This window comes from Neovison vison, chromosome 1 (genome assembly GCF_020171115.1).
Source record: "Neovison vison isolate M4711 chromosome 1, ASM_NN_V1, whole genome shotgun sequence".
NCBI lineage: Eukaryota > Metazoa > Chordata > Mammalia > Carnivora > Mustelidae > Neogale > Neogale vison.
Genome location: NC_058091.1, coordinates 73338762 through 73357090, shown reverse-complemented (window position 1 = coordinate 73357090; position 18329 = coordinate 73338762). Strand labels below are relative to the sequence as shown.

The following is an 18329-nucleotide window of genomic DNA, read 5'->3' as shown; positions in this document are numbered from 1 at the left end:
GATAACATTTTCAGGCTTGCTATATAAATTCTTTTCAGCAGACATAGGTAACTGCCCATATCTTTAAATTTCTAGATGAATAAGGTCAAGATATATGGGTAGGAGTGTATTCAATTTAATAGGCATAAAAACACAATGTAAATTTCACAGCAGTTTTTGGGAAGTGTTTAGAATATTGATTCAGCAATGAAAGTTTCAAAAGCTTGTTTGGACTATCATGTGAATAACAAACTATATTGATAAATGTATTATCAATAAATCAATTTATTCTGTAGCAAGAGAGGCACCCTATTTTCATTGGTAAGACCTTTCCATCTCCACTCTGTCATCTTCAGGGAAACGAACAAAAAGTGTTGACATGCTGAGACATAAGCAAATACCATGACTTCTTCCTCCATTTCCCAATAAAAGCCTGGCCACAATCTCAGTCCCCAGCTTTGGTACAATGGCTTTCCTTCTTCCTTGGACCTGTGTGTTAGTTGGTTGCTTTTCTGCTTCTCTAGCAGGAGCATATAATTTCTCAGATCTGTACCCGCCACTGTGGGAGAAGAGTCCTGGTCAGCTCAGTGACTACAGGGTAGAGAATGGAAAGTACCTCATTGATCCCTGGATATACTCTGAGAGACTGGGGATGTACAAAATCCTAGTGAACAAGACAGCGAGTTATTTTGAAAACATTGAACAAAATATTTTTTGGGGTTTACCTCTCCAGCATGGCTGGCAATACAGAACAGGTAAGAATGACTCTTGTTTTCATCCTGATGATCTACTAATATAACCACATAGTAATTGGGAAGTAAGGTTCTGTAAATACCATACCATGTTTTTGAAAATTGATTCTTTTCTTTTTCCTCTTTCCCCTCATAACCATATTTCTTCACTTCTCCTCCATAAAGCCTTCTTTTACATGCTTTTGTCTTGACTAGAATCCACAATGGGGCATAAGGGATAGTTGCCAAACACAAAAGACTTCATATTAAATCTATTGAAATCTATTGAGCATACTTCAAATATTTATTGAACTCCTGCTAGGTGCTAGATGCCACTTGAAGCACTTAGATGAACAAAACAGTCAAAAGGATATACATTAAAAACAGAAGTTGATGTCAAATTTACCTGAATTTTTTTGAAGTCCCAATTGTGATTACCTATACATGGAGATAGGGCTGTTATGTAAGGAGTGCCATCTTGTTCATAAGGATGTTTCTCTGCAAATGATTGATTCCTCTTGAAAATACATTCTAGTGTTTCGTTAGGAGATATGTTGTGGGCCAAGGATTCATAAATTAGATATTTTTGTTCTTGCCGACAGAAAAAGCTCATGGAGGAGCTTATCCACACTGATAATACCACCAATAAAGAAATATGTTCTATTCCAATAGAAAAAATATAGAGGGTAGATTATGGTTGATCTTAAGTCTGAGCAGTGGTCATATTCAGGAGCTACTGAGGAGGACAAGTCATGCTTCTTTGTTAGGGAATATCCTGAGACCCAAATCTACTCCTATTTATCTGGCATTCATTGGGGTCAAAACAACCCTTTTCCAAGAGAAATCATTAATATAAAGTCTGCTATGGGAGGCATGCCAACCTCAGGGGAGATACAGAGTCTGAATGAGCTGGTAGATTAATGCTCTTCTTTCTCTTTCTTTGCATTCACACATCAGGATCAAGTCTGACTAAACTCATCCATTGATGAGCTGAAAAGTGTCCAACATTTGCTAAGAGCAGTGGAGAGATGGGGCGTGAATGAGTACTTTCAGACAGTTTCCCTGCCATTAAAGAATTTACAGCACAAGTGAAATAGGAAAGATAGCAGAAATTAAATAGAAAACAATAACCAATAACTCTTGGATAGACATTAAAAGTGCAAAACAAGGGCCAGAGTGGAGTCAGCTGGAGTGATCAGAAAAAAATGAATTTAACCTGAGACTTGAAATGTGGATGAAATTTTACTGGGGAAATAGAAATGAAATCTACTAGGAAATAAAAGAATGAGCCAAAACAGTGTTTCTCAGTCTTGGCTGCATGTTGAAAATAACTACCTAGTTAAAAGAAAAAAAAAAAAAAACAGTGTTTAAGTCCACCTGAGAAATTCTATTCTAATTTGATAATATTGGAAATTAAGCCAAAGGACAAGACCTGGAAATAGGATAGCATAGAAACATGTGCTTGACTATAGGTTGTATGTGTGTGTGTGTGTGTTTAAGGAAGGGACAAGAAAAGGAAGGGAGAAGGATTGAGTGCGAGGGACTTGTTGGGGACCAATGAAAGAAGAAGAGAACAAATTAAAGCGAAATATTTATTGATATTCAGGAATTAATGTTAGTATATAACAAATAATTGCTGCACCCTCTCTTTTCTAGGAAGATTAGCTGATCCCAGAGGAGGGAAAGGCTGTGGCTATGAATCTGGAGATCATTTGTGTATCTCCGTGGACAGCTGGTGGGCTGGTAGGTTCATTTATTTTTAGTTTTTTTAAAAGATTTTATTTATTTATTCAACAGACAGAGATCACAAGTAGGCAGAGAGGCAGGCGGGGGGTTGGAGAAGCAGGCTCCCCAACGATCAGAGAGCTCGACGTGGGACTTGATCTCCTGACTTTGGGATCATAACCTGAACTGAAGGCAGAGGCTTTAAGCCACTGAACTGCCCAGGTGCCCCTGGTAGGTCCATTTAAATGGCAAAATAGGTAATAGCCATTCCCAAGGAAAGTATTCAACCTAAAATCTTAGAGACAGAGACAAAATAATACTATTCTTTTGTAAGAAGGAATCTATTTCATCATGTACCTTGTGGTCTTTATGCCACATTCTAGAATTTAACAGCCATAATGTCAATAATGATTCCTCAGGACACATAGCGCTTTTCACAGAAGGACGGAAACAAGGAACTGTAAAGGATCATGGTCTCTGAAAGCCCAGCACTGGCAGTCAGGTGGGAGGTCCCATGAGAGTCTCCAGAATGAGGAAGGATGAGAAATGAGAGAACAAGCAAATAGGGCTTTGCCTCATTTTGTTCAGACCGAATGTGTTTGACTTTAAAACCATAAAAGTGTCAGAGTAGTGTGCCACAAATCATTTTGTCAATCCGTAATCAAAAGCTCAGTCACATATTGAATACAAAAATAATCAAAAGTTTATTTTCTAATTCTTTAATTCTGTTTTGTTTTTTAGTAATAAAATTAATTTCCACACAATTTCTTAGAGATATTTCCCAATAACTAGAGACAAGAATAGATTAAGTTTCACTTTTTTGGATTTACACACATCACATAACACCTTTACATGTTTTTCTAATACTGTGCAGACCATTTCTTTTCAAAGACCCACAGTCATGGCCATGGATGTAGAACTCAGGCTTCTTTATTCGATTGATTTAGTAGTTTGGAGTAGCAGTCTGCTCCACTGGGGCGTAGAATTGCATTCATAAATGCATGTCTTATCATAGACAATGTTCTGCATCACCAGTGAGAATCAGTATAAGCTTTATAGCTATCAAAATTATAATGTCTAAATCTGATGGAATAGGTTATTTTTAGAGAGAAATAAAAAAGTTAATTGTCAATTTAGTTATCCAAAGATCAATTGTCAACACTTACCCAAAATGTTTGCTTTAAAAACCCAATATAAAACAAGGATTTTGTGATATCATGGTTGCACATTAAACTTGGCTAAGTACGAAGTACAAAATGTTAACACTAAAGCCACATTAAAATGTTTTAGAAAAGTATTGTTAAGATAAAGCTTCAGTTAGAGGTGTATCATTCTATGCACAAATAGATAATTTTCTTTTCTTTTTACTTAACACTTTGAAAAAATGAATGTTAAGTAATACTAAATTAATATGAAATGTCAACCTTAATTTTTATTTAAGATATAGACAACAGCTTGAGTCTATGTTTATTTATGATTCTAGGCTTATTAAGAAAAGCTATATATGTGATCCTTAGGGAGATTTTTAATTTTTTTTTGGTAGTGACTAACTTTTTGGTTTCTGGACCTGTGATTTTTGCTTACTAGTTTACAGACTACTTAAAAATATTCTCTATCGCATTTGTTAGTGCTTGTGGTAATAATAAGTATTTTTGCTGTTACAGATATGAATTACTTTCTAAGTGCATTACCTTTCCTTGCTGCGGTTGATTCTGGCATAATGGGGATATCATCAGACCAAGTCATGCTTTTGCCACCACCCAAGGATCAGACAAATTTTTGCCTTAATATTTCTAGTTGTCAATCATCCTTTCCTGAGATAATGAGCAAGTGGAATGCCTTTTACCAGGTTGCTTTCTTAAGTTTTATAATTTATTTTCTTAGGAGGTGATAAGAGAATTTCCTTTTCTATATAATGTTTTTTGTCTAGGTCTTTGTTTTTATCATGTAATATTTTCCTAAGTGCAAAAATGTAAATTGTTATGCAAATTATATTATTACTTTACAGTGGGGGATTATGTGCCATTAGTACCCTCTGAACCAATACAACATTAACACAAAGTCTATCCACTCATTTAAATTAAATTATACATAAATGTGAGAGCACAAAATGTATCTTACTAAATAAAAAGAGTATTCTGGCTAATTGAACCTGCATGGCAACCAAGGGTTAACTCTTGGGAGAAATACAATTATAGAGTTTGTTTTTAGAACAATTAACTTATTTCAACTGAATTAATAAATGATCATACATAGGGAGAACTAAACAATTATGTGACAATCAAAACCAAATATTCAATAAGCAAAATGCAAACATTGGCTAAACATAGAAGTGGTATAAGGTCCACAATAAAAAGATAGACTTACTTGTTCTGTAGATTATTAATTCACTACTTTAGATACAATTGAATTAAATATCCTAACAAAAATTTCCTCTTTTTCTTAATTTTAAACTTTTGTGGTAGTTTCTACTATGGTGGCAGAAAAACAAATGACAAACCAAAACCCAAATCCTCCTGGCTAGTATAAAATACTGACTCTTGTGAAAATTGTTGCAGCTCATTTCTTATAGGTGCATTCAATAATAATACTTATAATAGATATTTATTATACTCTATTATGGAGTGTTATTCACTAAGAGACTGCATAGTTCTTAAAAACAAAAGTTCTCTTCTCTTGTAGAATATTTCTAGCTTATATATGGGCTTCAATGAAATGATAAGGAGAGAAATTGTTATATTTTCTCAAATACGAATAAATGTCTCCTTTGCTACAGCATTTGCAGAATCCTTCTAGTAGCTTTGAAGACCTGTTGAAGTACTTCTGGGCTGCACATGTTTCATCCTTGGAACATGCTAGCAAAATATTTGAAGATAGGTAAGAATGGATCCCGAATCATTTCTATTTAAGATGGTAAATGATTTTGGCCTTACCTAATGCCTTTTTATTCCTCTTCTAAAGTGATGGTTAATCTTCCTTTTAAATAATATTATTCACTGAGTATTTTAATGATGAAGTATAACTCTTTTAGAATGATTAGATTAAAAAGTGTTTTATGAAGAAGGGGCAAAATCTTTTACTAACCAACCGATAACTAACAAAACAGCTAGCCAACCAACCAACAAATAAAATATATAACCAATTTCTCTATATTAAAAAAAAGAAAAATTTTCTTCTTTATTTTGACCATGGGCACATCATATGGTAAGTACATATTTAAAGAAAAAGATAAACTAGCATTAGGATTAGCACACAGGATAGTTTAGCAGATTATCAAGCCACTCTACATGTTACAACTACATGTTACACTCTATATCTAGAGTGCTTAGTTGTGAATGATAATGTATGAGTCAGGGTTCTCCAAACAGCGCCAATAGGAGATAGTGTTAGAGAGATGATAGATAGATAGATAGATAGATGATAGATTAATAGATTAGCTAGATGATAGATAGACATAAATAGGTAGATAGATAGATAGATAGATAGATAGATGGAACCAGGAGAAGCTTATCTTCCAGTTTGAAGACCATCAGTCAAGAGAATTCTCTTACTTTAGGGAAGGTTAGACTTTTGTTCTAATACCCCTTCAAAAGATTGGATATGGCCCATCCACATTAGTGAGGGCAATATGTTTCACTCAGTCAACTGATTTTGGAAACTGAGATTTCCCCAAAAACACCCTTACAGAAACACCCAAAATAATGTTTAACTAAATATCTGGGCACCCTGAGCCCAGTCAAGTTGACACATAAAATCAGCTGTCGTGGACCCTGTCTGAGGGTGAAGTCAACCACTTTGAGTGAAGTGTGGCGTAGAAATCTGGGTATGGTAAAAAACAGGAACCAAAAAATTGGGGTCCTTGGTATTGTATAAGTAGACTGGTAAAGCCAGGCAGGCATGTGTGCCTCTTAATTTCACTGATTGTCTCTCCCACTGACTCCCACTGACTCCATCAGTTAGGTAAATAAATCACGTAAGTAGCAGAATCAAAGTACATTTCCTCCTTTACCTCCTTTATTGATATGGTTTCAAAAATCAGATATTAAGTTGGGCAATGGAAGAGTTTTCTCCTGGGGCAGCATCAGTGATAGGATTTGGGGCTGCATTTGTAACTCAACTGCTTTTTCTATTCTGATGACAGGAAATAGGAATGAGATTATTAGACAATGATTCTGGCCTGGGATTGCCTACCTCAAGATATGACTGATAGCAAGTCATTGTTCTAGATTACTTTTTCATTTACAGATGTTCCAGGTTCATATACAAAGATAAATCACTAGAGAATCCAACTTTGTCCCTAAAAAATATAAGAGTACTTCAGGTAAATTCAAGGAGATTCAAGAAACTTTTTTCTTATAGGCATATTTCCTGTCTCCTGTGGACTTAGACTTTTAATCTAATTGTATTTATTCCTATATATGTAATGGAACTGCTTTTGAAAGAAATACCATATTTTTAACAGGCTAAATTTCTTTAAAAACTCCAAAATCACAGGGCATTTGAATTTTTGGTGTATAATCTTAAATATTTACATGACTATTTTGATCACAAGCATATGACCTAAAAATTTTTTTTCTGATAGTGTTAGAAGCACTTTCCTCACTAATTATAACCAAAAAATTGCTTTTTAATAGCTCTTTTTATTCTCTGAAATTTGATCCTTCTTACTTGGCCTTCTATTTAGGTATCAACAAGTGACTCTCTCAAATGAGTTTTTTAAACAGCTACTGTTTCTCAAGTACAATAAGTAAAAGAAATTTCACGAAGTATCCTAATATAAGATCTCACCTGAAAACATCTCCTTTCTCTAGATCCCAAGTACGTAGTTGAGCTGTTTAGGAACTTTCTTAAAATGTTATGGCCAGGGAGTAGCAGGGCTAGTATTCAAATTTCTCCTGACTCCATAGCTCATTTTCTTACCTGCAAGCTGTACTGTCTGCAAGGTACATAGCCTACAAACTCATTTGATGAGGTCAGTAACTACCAAGGTTCTTCCCTTCTAAAAAGATATTAAAAGCTATTAAACAATAAAAAATGCTTCCACCTTTTCAATATGTAATGAAACAGGAATAAAATACAATATTCACTTCCTTGATGAACAATCTTGAAATTCTGGGGAGAGATGAACCATGCAGGCAATCACCTAATTGAACAAAAAATCATTCTTAACCTCTTCTCCCTCCCTCTAGGTAGGTTAGCAGGCGAGTGAGTGTGATCAGAGCTCCCTGTCCTAAGAGTTAGAATAGTGGATGGATGGCCCTTAGACCATCTATGGGAATGGTCTGTGGGAAGATCTTAGCATCTTCCCACAGCTGCTGCTATCTCTATTTCAGGAATTCTTCAGAGATCCATCCATCCTTTGCTCCCTCCCTCCCTTCCTTCCTTCCTTCTTCCTTCCTTCCCTCCCTCCCTCCCTTCCTCCCTCCCTCCCTTCTTTCCTTCCTTCCTTCCTGTTCCTTTAATTCATATATTGAATTCAGGTGTGCTTTCTTATTTTTTGTTTTGGATCACTTTTAGATTTTTATATTACCCGCTTCATATATGGCAATGATTTAGTCATGTGGTTCTATGAGATTTTTCCATCTCTTCCACCAAAAATACATAAGTAAATGAAACAGCTGTATCCAGGGAGAATACGACTATAACCACTGGTTACTTTGATATTTGGTACTATATTTCTAAAAATAAAAAATCCTATAACATTTCCTGATTTGTAGATTTAAGTATAATCCTTTTTATCATGGCCATAGAAAATTACCACTTAGTTCCCCTCACCCACACACCACACAAATTCTTCCCACTTCTCACTTTCTCTGCATGATTGTTTAGTGATTTGGATTGGGACAATGTTCAGTGGCTACATTATTTTAACTATTAATTGCTCTTCATATCACATGTACTAAACTGATTATAATTATTTTCCTTTGCTATCTTATTCCCTTTAGCGTTGATAATTTTTTACACATTTTTGTTTACTTTCTATTGTATACAATGCTAATTACTTCAAGTTGGCAAACCAAGGAAGTTTCTTCTCAAAATGTTTAAAAGCATCTGGAATTATATCAATTTTTCTTCTTGAAGAGGTTTCTTTCAGAGCTGTTGACCTGCTCTGCTTTGCCTAGGTTGTCTGATAGGATTCTTAGGTCTCTAGTATCTTTGTACTAGATTTCCTTTGTCTCTTCTTTGAGTTGAATCGCCCATTTCCAGTATCCTGTATCTTTTTATTCTTGGATTACTTTGTTTGTCAGGACTTACATACTGGTCGATTCAGAACAGTTGTATAAGAAGAAAAAATTGTAGGTAATTTGCATTCTTACAGTATCATTATTCTATCACGATTTCTGACTGAGGCTTTGAGTGATTACAGAAACCTAGGCTGGTAATACTTAAGATTTTTGAAGGCATATCTCCATTATTTTTTAGCTTCAGTTTCATTGTTGAGAAGTCTGCAATTTATTAGGTGTGTTGTCCTGTATTTCATTTTGTTTTCTTCACGAGAATGTAGACAGGTGATAACTACTAAATCTCAGTGTCATAGACCAGTGTTTATTCCTCACATGTTTAAGATTCAGCTGGGTAGGTCTGCTCATTCCTGGGCTCACATCATGTTAGCTGACTTTGATTGGCATCCCAGGGTTGAGTGAAGCTCAGCTCTGTTCCACTTGTCTTCTCATTCTTCAGTAAGCAAGCTTGAGTGTTTACCATAGTGATGGCAGAATGACAAGAGAGAGAAACCAAATTGTGAAAACATATTTCTGGCTTACAGGGTGTCAAGTTGGCTAATATCCTGTTGGCCAAATGAAATCTTATGGCTGAACCAGGATCAGAAAGTTATGCCTCTCTCCTTCCCACCTCCTTCCAGTGTAACAGGGAAGGGGCACTGGGAAAAACAAACACCAGAGATAGAGTGAGTTTGAAAAACTGCAGACATGTTTGCAATCTACTATATACTGGGATATTTCCTTCAAATCTCATATGTTACTTTTTAAAGAATATATTAGGGTTTTTTCTTTACATGAGACAATACTGAGCTCTGTATGGTCTACATATACTTAAAACTGTTGGATCTTGGATCCTAAGATTGATTGGTGCACGTATATCTGTATTTTATATTAAAATGAGCCTCTTAAGGTGTATTTTTATTATTTTTTTTTACTTGGCTACATCTTAACTAAAATATTAGATGAATTGTCTGATAACAGATTCAGTTAAATCATTTGAAAGGATTCCATTTGATCTGACTTTGCTTATATGCCTTTGTGCCTTGAACTGGTGCCCTCACCTCTTTCCTAGGGTTTATTTAAGCCATTTTTTTTAGGTCTTGCTGTTTATCTAAGCCATTGCAGTTTATTTAGACCATTGTTTCTCACTTGTGATGAGCACTGGGTGTTATATGTAAGTGACGAATCACTAAATTCTACTCTTGAAACAATATTATACTATAAGTTAATTAACTAGAATTTAAATAAAAACTTGAAACTAAAAAATCAAAAACAGAATCAAGAAAATAATGAGGCTGAAATTCTGAATGGATTAATTAAAATTGTACCTGTTTCCACTTGTCTCTTAGGTTGGAGTATTATTCTAAACCAGAAGCAAATTTTGGAAGAAATTGGTGTGTGGCTGTGAAATATTTAGCTGCAGCCCTCTTTCCAACAACTTTGGTCAGAACATATGAATTCCAGAAGGGCCTGCCTCCACGAATGCTTGTTAACGGGGATAGAGCCCCCTTCATCCACGACTTTACTGACTTTCAAAACATGGTTCTTCTTGTTCTAAGTTTTCTTCGCCAAGTGGATAACTCTCCAGGTAAGAGCCTTGTAAGCAATAACTCAAAGAAAATTAATATTTCATTGAATAAAGGAAGAAATAATGATTTTATTCGATACAAAGATCATCATAACACATATTGTCAAAGAAAGTCATGATTTTCCATGGGTATCCATTCCACAATTTTTGGTCCTTCTAAGGGTGGCCTGTCCTTTCTTATGCATCTTTATTGATCTATGAAGCCACCAGACAACCTCCAGTCCCCTTTTCATCCACAAACCCAGATACAGTCCTTTGCTGCTGTTACACTATTCCTTTTTAAAAAATCTTACACATTGCTCTTAAATTTAGCAAAAAAAAAAAAAAATCTCAAAAGAAAACGTGCCATGATTAATGGGAAAAACTAGCAAATTGACTTATGTGAGCTCACTTGATCTAGTCTTACTAGCTGTGGATGAAATATTCTGCTGCAGTCCCTCAACTGTAGGGCTTCCTTCAGAATGAAAAACAGAAAGAATCTATAATTGTACCTTCGAATTACCACATCATCTCAATTTTCTAGATATGGTCTTATGCAGTGAACCAAGCTGAAAACATTCAATTAAAATAATTAAAATGTTGTGATTTTTAACCCCTCCAAAAGAATCTGAAAGATACAAAAGCAAAGTAAACATAAATACATTAAATATATATATATATATTTTTTTGAAGTGGCGGGGGGTGGGAGGTTGGGGTACCAGGTGGTGGGTATTATAGAGGGCACGGCTTGCATGGAGCACTGGGTGTGGTGAAAAAAATAATGAATACTGTTTTTCTGGAAAAAAATATATGTTTTGAAATCTTATTTGTATTAATTCGAGTAAGAATTAACCCCAAACATTTAAGGCTTTCATGCAATGGCACTTTCTTCTTGCTGTAGTAATGGTTCCAGTGAAATATTCTCAGTCAATGGCAGTTTCCCTTTACACAATGAATAGAGGAGTAAGTTACCTTCTATCTGTGCTTGCTCCAAAACCTGACTTCTATATAATCTACATCCCACCAGCAGAAAGATGCTCTCATGTTTGGAGAAGCAGTGGGATAGGGAATTAAACTGTTGTCTAAGGACTACTTTTGTGTGACAAACTATACCATGAAAGGAGAAGCATGAATTTTGTTAATTACCTGCCAAATTATCAGATGGCATAAATTACATAGGCTTGGGTTCTAGAAACTGGATTTCCTCTTAAGATGTACAAGATGAAGAACTGAGTGGAGAGTGAAAGTTATTTCATTTAAAGCATGAAAGTACCATTGTACAAGATTTTATTACAGATTAAGTTTTACTGAAATTTGGCTTTGTGTCACAAGTTTGAATTGCTTTCACAAAAAAAAATGGGAGAGTAAATGTTGAAAGTTACTGGTGAAAAAATGGTGAGCCTTGATAGCGTAATTGTATAAACCTTATATAACAAGGTACTTACTGTTGTCAAGTTGTCATTCTCATGGCAACCACTCTCCACTGACACCCAGAATTCAGTCTGTGTCAAAGGCCTTGGAGTTTTCAAATAAGCAAAGAATAGAGAAAACAGATATATTGAAAACAAAGCATGAGTGAAAAACAAATACTGATACTTAAAAATGAGCATTTTCAGTTAATCTTTGATAGAAACATATGTATACATTTACAATAAAGTTTAAAAGTGTCATGTAGCTACTTTTTAGTCTCCAGAATGATTTTCCACAAGAAACTTAAGCTAAGTTCATTAAATTTAATCTACAAAATAAAATTAACATTTTCAGGCTTCAAATTAGCTTTTTAACATTTTTGCTGATGGTAAGAATTGGCATGGAGTTTTAAATTTTTAATTATGTAAAATTCTGAACCATCTCTTTATCTATAGTGGCATCAAGTTTTAATCCTTGACTATACATATTCTAAGAGTAAATTCCATATTTAAGTTGAAAGATAACATTAGGTATAAATTAGTAAGAAAACAAAGCTTGCCTAGATTTTATTATTTTTTTTCTGCATGGGTGATATTTAAAATGAACAATGAAGACTGCATGAAGATTTAAAACTGTCACTGATATTCATGTTAATATAATTTTAAAATGCTTTTAAAATCTTGTTGAATTTTATGATTCAAGACTGAGGCCAGCTGCCCCTTTTGCTGCCCCTAACCTGACCAAGAGGTTTGTTACCTCCTACTCTTCTGCTGCAATGGTCACTACCTCCTCCTTTCTTTGAATGAGGACAACTGTTTGCTGAAGTGTGATGTATGGTTGGGTGAAAGGGAATGAACTTGGGCATCTCAGAAGCTGCAGTGAACATGGTGACATAGGAAGCTCCTGAACTTACTCCTTTCACAGACACAAAACCGACAGCTACAGACAGAGAGATTCACTCTGAAAGAAATCCAGAAACTAGCTGAGAGACTCTTACTCTTTGGGAAAATGAGAAAAAAAATCCACATCATGTAGGAAGGAGAGGCTGAGACACAATCTTGCCATAAGCCCCAGCCGTGGTGAAGCAACACAGAATAGGGAGAGATCTCACAACTCCCAGCTTCTCCTTAAGGAGTGATGATTTTGTCCCACATCCATCCATACACTGGAACCCTAACTTCTAAGACTTCCATGTGAGAGACGTGCTCCCAAACATCTAGTTTTGAAAGCCAACAAGGCTTGGATCCACAAGACTCAGAAGTCTATAGCAAACTAGGAGACAATTCTTGAAAGGTTTGTGCAGACACACGGTGGCAAATTCCCAAGGGTCCAGAGCAGAGGCAGCAAACTGAAACACACCCAGTCTTTTCATGAAAGAAGGCTGTTTGTTCATTCTAAGAGCTGTGGGCTGAGGGGCAGCTTTCCAATTTAATACTGCAACACTACAGAAACCAAGAACTTGATGGTGTCATCTTGGCACTCTCCGTTTATTTTGTTTCAGAGTAAATGTATCTCCTGGAAGGAACTTGTACACACATCTGTGATATGTTTTTTTCAGAGGATACCCCGTGATTGCATGGCTCCAATGGCCAACAGGGCTTAATTAAATTGATGGGTTCCATAGGACTGTAACAAACAAAAACTGCTACCTGAGGATCCAGCTTAAAACCATCTGGCATCCAGTTGTTGACTGAGCTCTGCCTCTTTGGGACACTGATAGGTCTTGGCCCACCTTCAACTACTGGGGGCCATTTAGAACACATATGCAGTTTCACAAAGAATTGGAAGATAGCCAAGAGGAAGGGCACTGTTGAATGGTAAAATTTATCTTTTATACAGAGCCCTCTTCTTCAAAAAACTGGGGGAGGTGTCTGTTTTGTCTAATTCACAGAAACCAGCACAGAAATGCAAGGAAAATGAAGACACAGAGGAATATGTTCCAAACAATAGAATAGCATAAAACCTCAGAAAAAGACTTTACTAAAATGGAAATAAGTGATTTACCTGATAAAGAGTTCAAAACAATGGCCACAAAGATACTCCCTGAGGTCTGGAAAAGAATTCATGAACAAAGTAAAAACTTCAATAGGGAAATATAAAATATAAGAAAGTACCAAACTGAATTCACCGACCTGAAAAAATATAATAACAGAGCTGAAAAATTCAATAGAGAGATTCAACTGCAGTTTGGATGAAGTGGAAGACAGGATGCAGAACTTGAGAAAAAGACAGCAGATGTCATCCAATGAGAGGAACAAAAAGAGAGAAGAATGAGAAAGTATGAAGATAGGTTAAAGACATGTATAGAACAACATCAAGTGGACCAATACTTATGTTGCAAGGGTCCCAGAAATAGAAGAGAGAGAGAAAGGAGCAGAAAATGTATTGAAAGAAATCATGACTGAAAATTTCTGTAACTTGGGGAGGACACAGACATCCAGATTCAGGAAATCTAGAGTTCCAAATAAGATGAACCCCAAAAGACCTACACCAAAACACAGAATTAAATTGTCAAAAGTTAAAGACAAAAAGGGAAACTTAAAAGCAATAAGAGAAAACTCATTTTGTACAAGGGAATCTCCTCTCCCCTCATAAGACTCAGGAGATTTTTCAGGAGAAATTTTACCAGTCAGAAGGGTGGCATGAATTATTTAAAGCGCTGAAAGAAAAAACTCCCAACCATGAATACTCTACCTGGCAAAATTTTTCTTCATAATTGAAGGAAAAATAAAGAGTTCTCCAGCAAGCAGAAGCTGAAAGTGTTCAGCACCAGTAAACTGGCTTTATAAGAAATGTTAAAAGGGTCTTCTTTAAACTGAAATAAAAGAGTTGCTAATTATAACAAGAGAACATATGAAAGCATAAATCCCTTTGATAAAAGTAAAATACAGTTAAATTCAGGATAATCTAATGTAATGGTGGTGTGTTCATAACCTATAAACTTTTAAATGAAGAAAAACAATTCAATTTACAATTACATCAAAAAGAATAAAATATCTAGAAGTAAATTTAATCAAGGAGGTGAGAGACCTGTACACTGAAAACTGTAAGACAGTAATGAAAGAAATTGAAAAAGACACAAGTAAATGGAAAGAAATTCCATGTTCATGAATTGGAAAATTAATATTGTTAAAAAGTCCATACTACCCAAAACAGTCTACAGATTTAATGCATCATGTATTAAAATTCCAGTGTCATTTTCCACAGAAGTAAAATGATCCTAAAATGTGGATTCAACCACAAAAACACCCTGTGTAGCCAAAGCAGTCTTGAGAAAGAAGACCAAATCTGGAGGCATCTCACTTACAAATTTCAAGCTATACTATAAAGCTCTAGTTAGCAAAACAGTAAGGTACTAGCATAAAAAGAGACACATAGATCAATGGAACAGAATAGAGAGCCCAGAAATAAACCTACACATATGTGGTCAGTTGATTTACAGCAAAAGAAGGAGCCAAGAATAAACAATAGGGAGAGGACATTCTCTTAAATAAATGGTGCTGGGAGAACTGGGCAGCCACCTGCAAAAGAATGAATTGGGCCATTATCTTACCTCAAATGCAAATGGATTAAAGACTCAACAGTGAGATCTGGAGCCATAATCCGGTATGAGAAAACAAAGGGTAAGCTCCTTGACATTGATCTTAGTGATAAGTGTTTGAATTAGACATCAAATGCAAAGGCAACAACAAGAACAAAATACAAATGGGACTATATTGAACAAAAAGGAAGCAAAGGAAATTATTATTATAGAAGCTTCTCATAGTTGCTGATGTTAACTCCAAGAAATAACTACATACTACTTTGAGAAGTAAATATGTCAAAAAACAAGGTTCTGATAGGAGATGAAACTGAAAAACCTAGTAACATTTGTAGACAAAACAGTGAAACAAGTTTTAGACCAACTTAAAAATCAATTTGTTTCAATAAACTGAGTTTTGGGGGGGTAATGATTATTGTTTTATATTTCAAAAGTATTGAGTTTAGAAATCAGTTGTATGATATTGCCTTTGTATGTTTGTCTTTTCCCATGCATTTTTAAATAACCAGTAATCTACACTTCATTAAAATTTTTGAATGTGTTGACTGACTCAATATTAATCAAATTAACCTAACTTCCTCACTAGTTTAAACAGAAAGAAGAGAAAAGAGCTATTTTGGTTCTTAGGACTTTATAACAGATTAGCTCTAGCCAACTGAGAAACATGAGCCAAATTCTCTCACCCACCAATCAGGTAACATGCTCCATCTCCATGGAAAGAATTAAATGATGTTAACAAGAATAGCTCTTCATGTAAATTAATCTTCCCATTCCCAGAGTGTAGGAAGAAAACAGAAGAAGATCTGGGACCAAGCGTTCTGGACACTTTCAAACCATTATCTCTCATATGTTCACAGATCTAACCTGAAATATTTCTTCTCTTCAAAAATCATTTTAAAAACTCTTATTTTTTCTCTCTTTTAAAAGCATTTAAATTACTGTTACTTTTACTGACTTATCTTAAACTATAATACAGTCAAACTTAAAAAGTCTAAGTGCATTGAAACATTAAATGACAATTAAAGTCTTCTTCCTCACCTCTTTTCATTTATACCTCTTGGCTCTTCACCCAGTTTTTAAAAGTGGTGCAAATTGTGTTTGAACATAAATATATAAATGGAAAATAAGACCTGTGCTGTTTGCACAAATGAAATCATACTCACTGCTTTGCACTCCATTTTTTTACTAAAAAATTTTCTTGAAGCTCTTGGATATCAGGACATATTGATCCAGCTCATTCTGTTTAACGGATATGTAATGTTTCATTTAATACATTTACTATAACTGTAGGCATTATTTTCTGTTATAAACTGATGGTAATAATGTAGCAATGGCATTTTATGTATGTTTTTCTTGGCAGAGTTTATGATTTTACTGATAAATTTGTAGAGAGGAAATGAATTAAAGTCAATGAGTCATATATTGCTGAGTGGCACTTAAAATAGTTTTCAGGAGTTTCATTTTTGTTATAAAACTGAATTAAAGTTTTTGTTTTCTCTAAATTCCTATCATATAGCAATTTCTGTAACTTACATTAGTTTCTTATGTAGAAAATGCTACTGCACTGTTGTATTAATTTACAGTTCTTTGTTTTTTTAATTTAAATTCATTAGCCAACATATAGTACATCATTAGTTACAGATATAGAGTTCAATAAGTCATCAGTTGCATATAACACCCAGTGCTCATCACAACATGTGCCCTTCTTAATGCCCATCACCTAATTACCCCATCCCCCCACCCACCTATCCTTCCAGCAGCCCTTAGTTTGTTTCCTATAGTTAAGAGTCTATAATGGTTTGTCTCCTTCTCTGATTTCTTCTCATTCAGTTTTCCCTCTCTTTCCCTATGATCCTATGCACTGTTTCTTACATTCCACATATGAGTGAAAACATACAATAATTATTCTCTGATTGACTTATTTCACTCAGCATAATACCCTTCAGTTCCTCCATGTCACAGTAAAAATTGTAAATGGTAGGATTTCATCCTTTTTGGTGGCTGAGTAATATTCCATTGTATACATGAACCACATCTTTACCCATTCATCGGTTAAAGAAGATCTCAGCTCCTTTCAGTTTGGCTACCACAGATATTGTTGCTATGAACATAGGGGTGCGTGTGGCCCTTTTTTTCACTATATCTGTATCTTTGGGATAAATACCCAGTAGTGCCATTTCTGGGTCATAGGCCAGCTCTATTTTTAACTTCTTGAGGAACATCCATACTGTTTTCCAGAATGGCTGTACCAGCTTGCATTCCCACCAACAGTGTAAGAGTGTACCCCTCTCTCCACAACCTTGCCAACATTTGTTGTTTCCTGACTTGTTCATTTTAGCCATTTGACTGGTGTGAAGTGGTATCTCATTGTAGTTTTGATTTGTATTTTCCTGATGGTTAGGGATGTTGGACATTTTTTCATATGTCTGCTAGCCAGTTGTATGCCTTCTTTGGAGAAATGTCTGTTCATGTCTTCCGCCCATTTCTTGACTAGATTATTTGGTTTTTGGGTTATCTGATACATCATTTGCAAACATCTTCTCCCCTTGTGTAGGTTGCCTGTTAGTTTTGTTGATGAATTTATAATTCTTTTGATGTGTTTGTGCACTTTCCCTAGTTTTCTGATTATTTGTATTTCTTACTGATTTTTATATGAGTTTGTCAATAAATTTGAAATTTAAAAACTTTATATGTATAATTATCAAGCAACAAATATATAATTTTTATGTGAAAATACATAGTTTTATTTAAAATAAACATTTTAACAATTAAGTATTAACTTGAATTTACATGTAATAATTTTATATCTTTTCCAGGTTTATTTTCATTGACTGCATGGAAAATTTTAATGAGGACACATCATGCAAGGAAGCAAGTTCTAGAGCTTTTTCAAATAATTCTTGAAATCTTTAATCCAACATTTCTGAGTGTTTCCAGTGTTTAATTAGTGAACTAAAGATGAACAATTCTAATTTGTTGAGCAACAGTAATTTCAAAATTTTAATATGATCATAACCATATAGTTTTCTTGTTTCTGGTATTTTTGATTTATGCTCATTTGTTAGGAATTTATCCATGCATTCTAACTTTAAATTCAAATCAATGCTATGATTATTTTGCTTGATTAGTAATTCTTGAGTTTTTAAATTTTAGGA

General features: G+C 34.8%; 1 protein-coding gene across 1 annotated transcript; it reads left to right on the top strand.

Moving 5' to 3' along the window:
* Positions 1-445: 445 nt before the first annotated feature.
* Positions 446-16037, top strand: C1H6orf58 (chromosome 1 C6orf58 homolog). Its single transcript, XM_044238360.1, has 6 exons — positions 446-734; positions 2367-2453; positions 4100-4284; positions 5212-5312; positions 10006-10244; positions 15952-16037. Exons 1-6 carry the CDS (start codon positions 446-448, stop codon positions 16035-16037), a joined length of 987 nt encoding a protein of 328 aa, XP_044094295.1.
* Positions 16038-18329: the final 2292 nt, after the last annotated feature.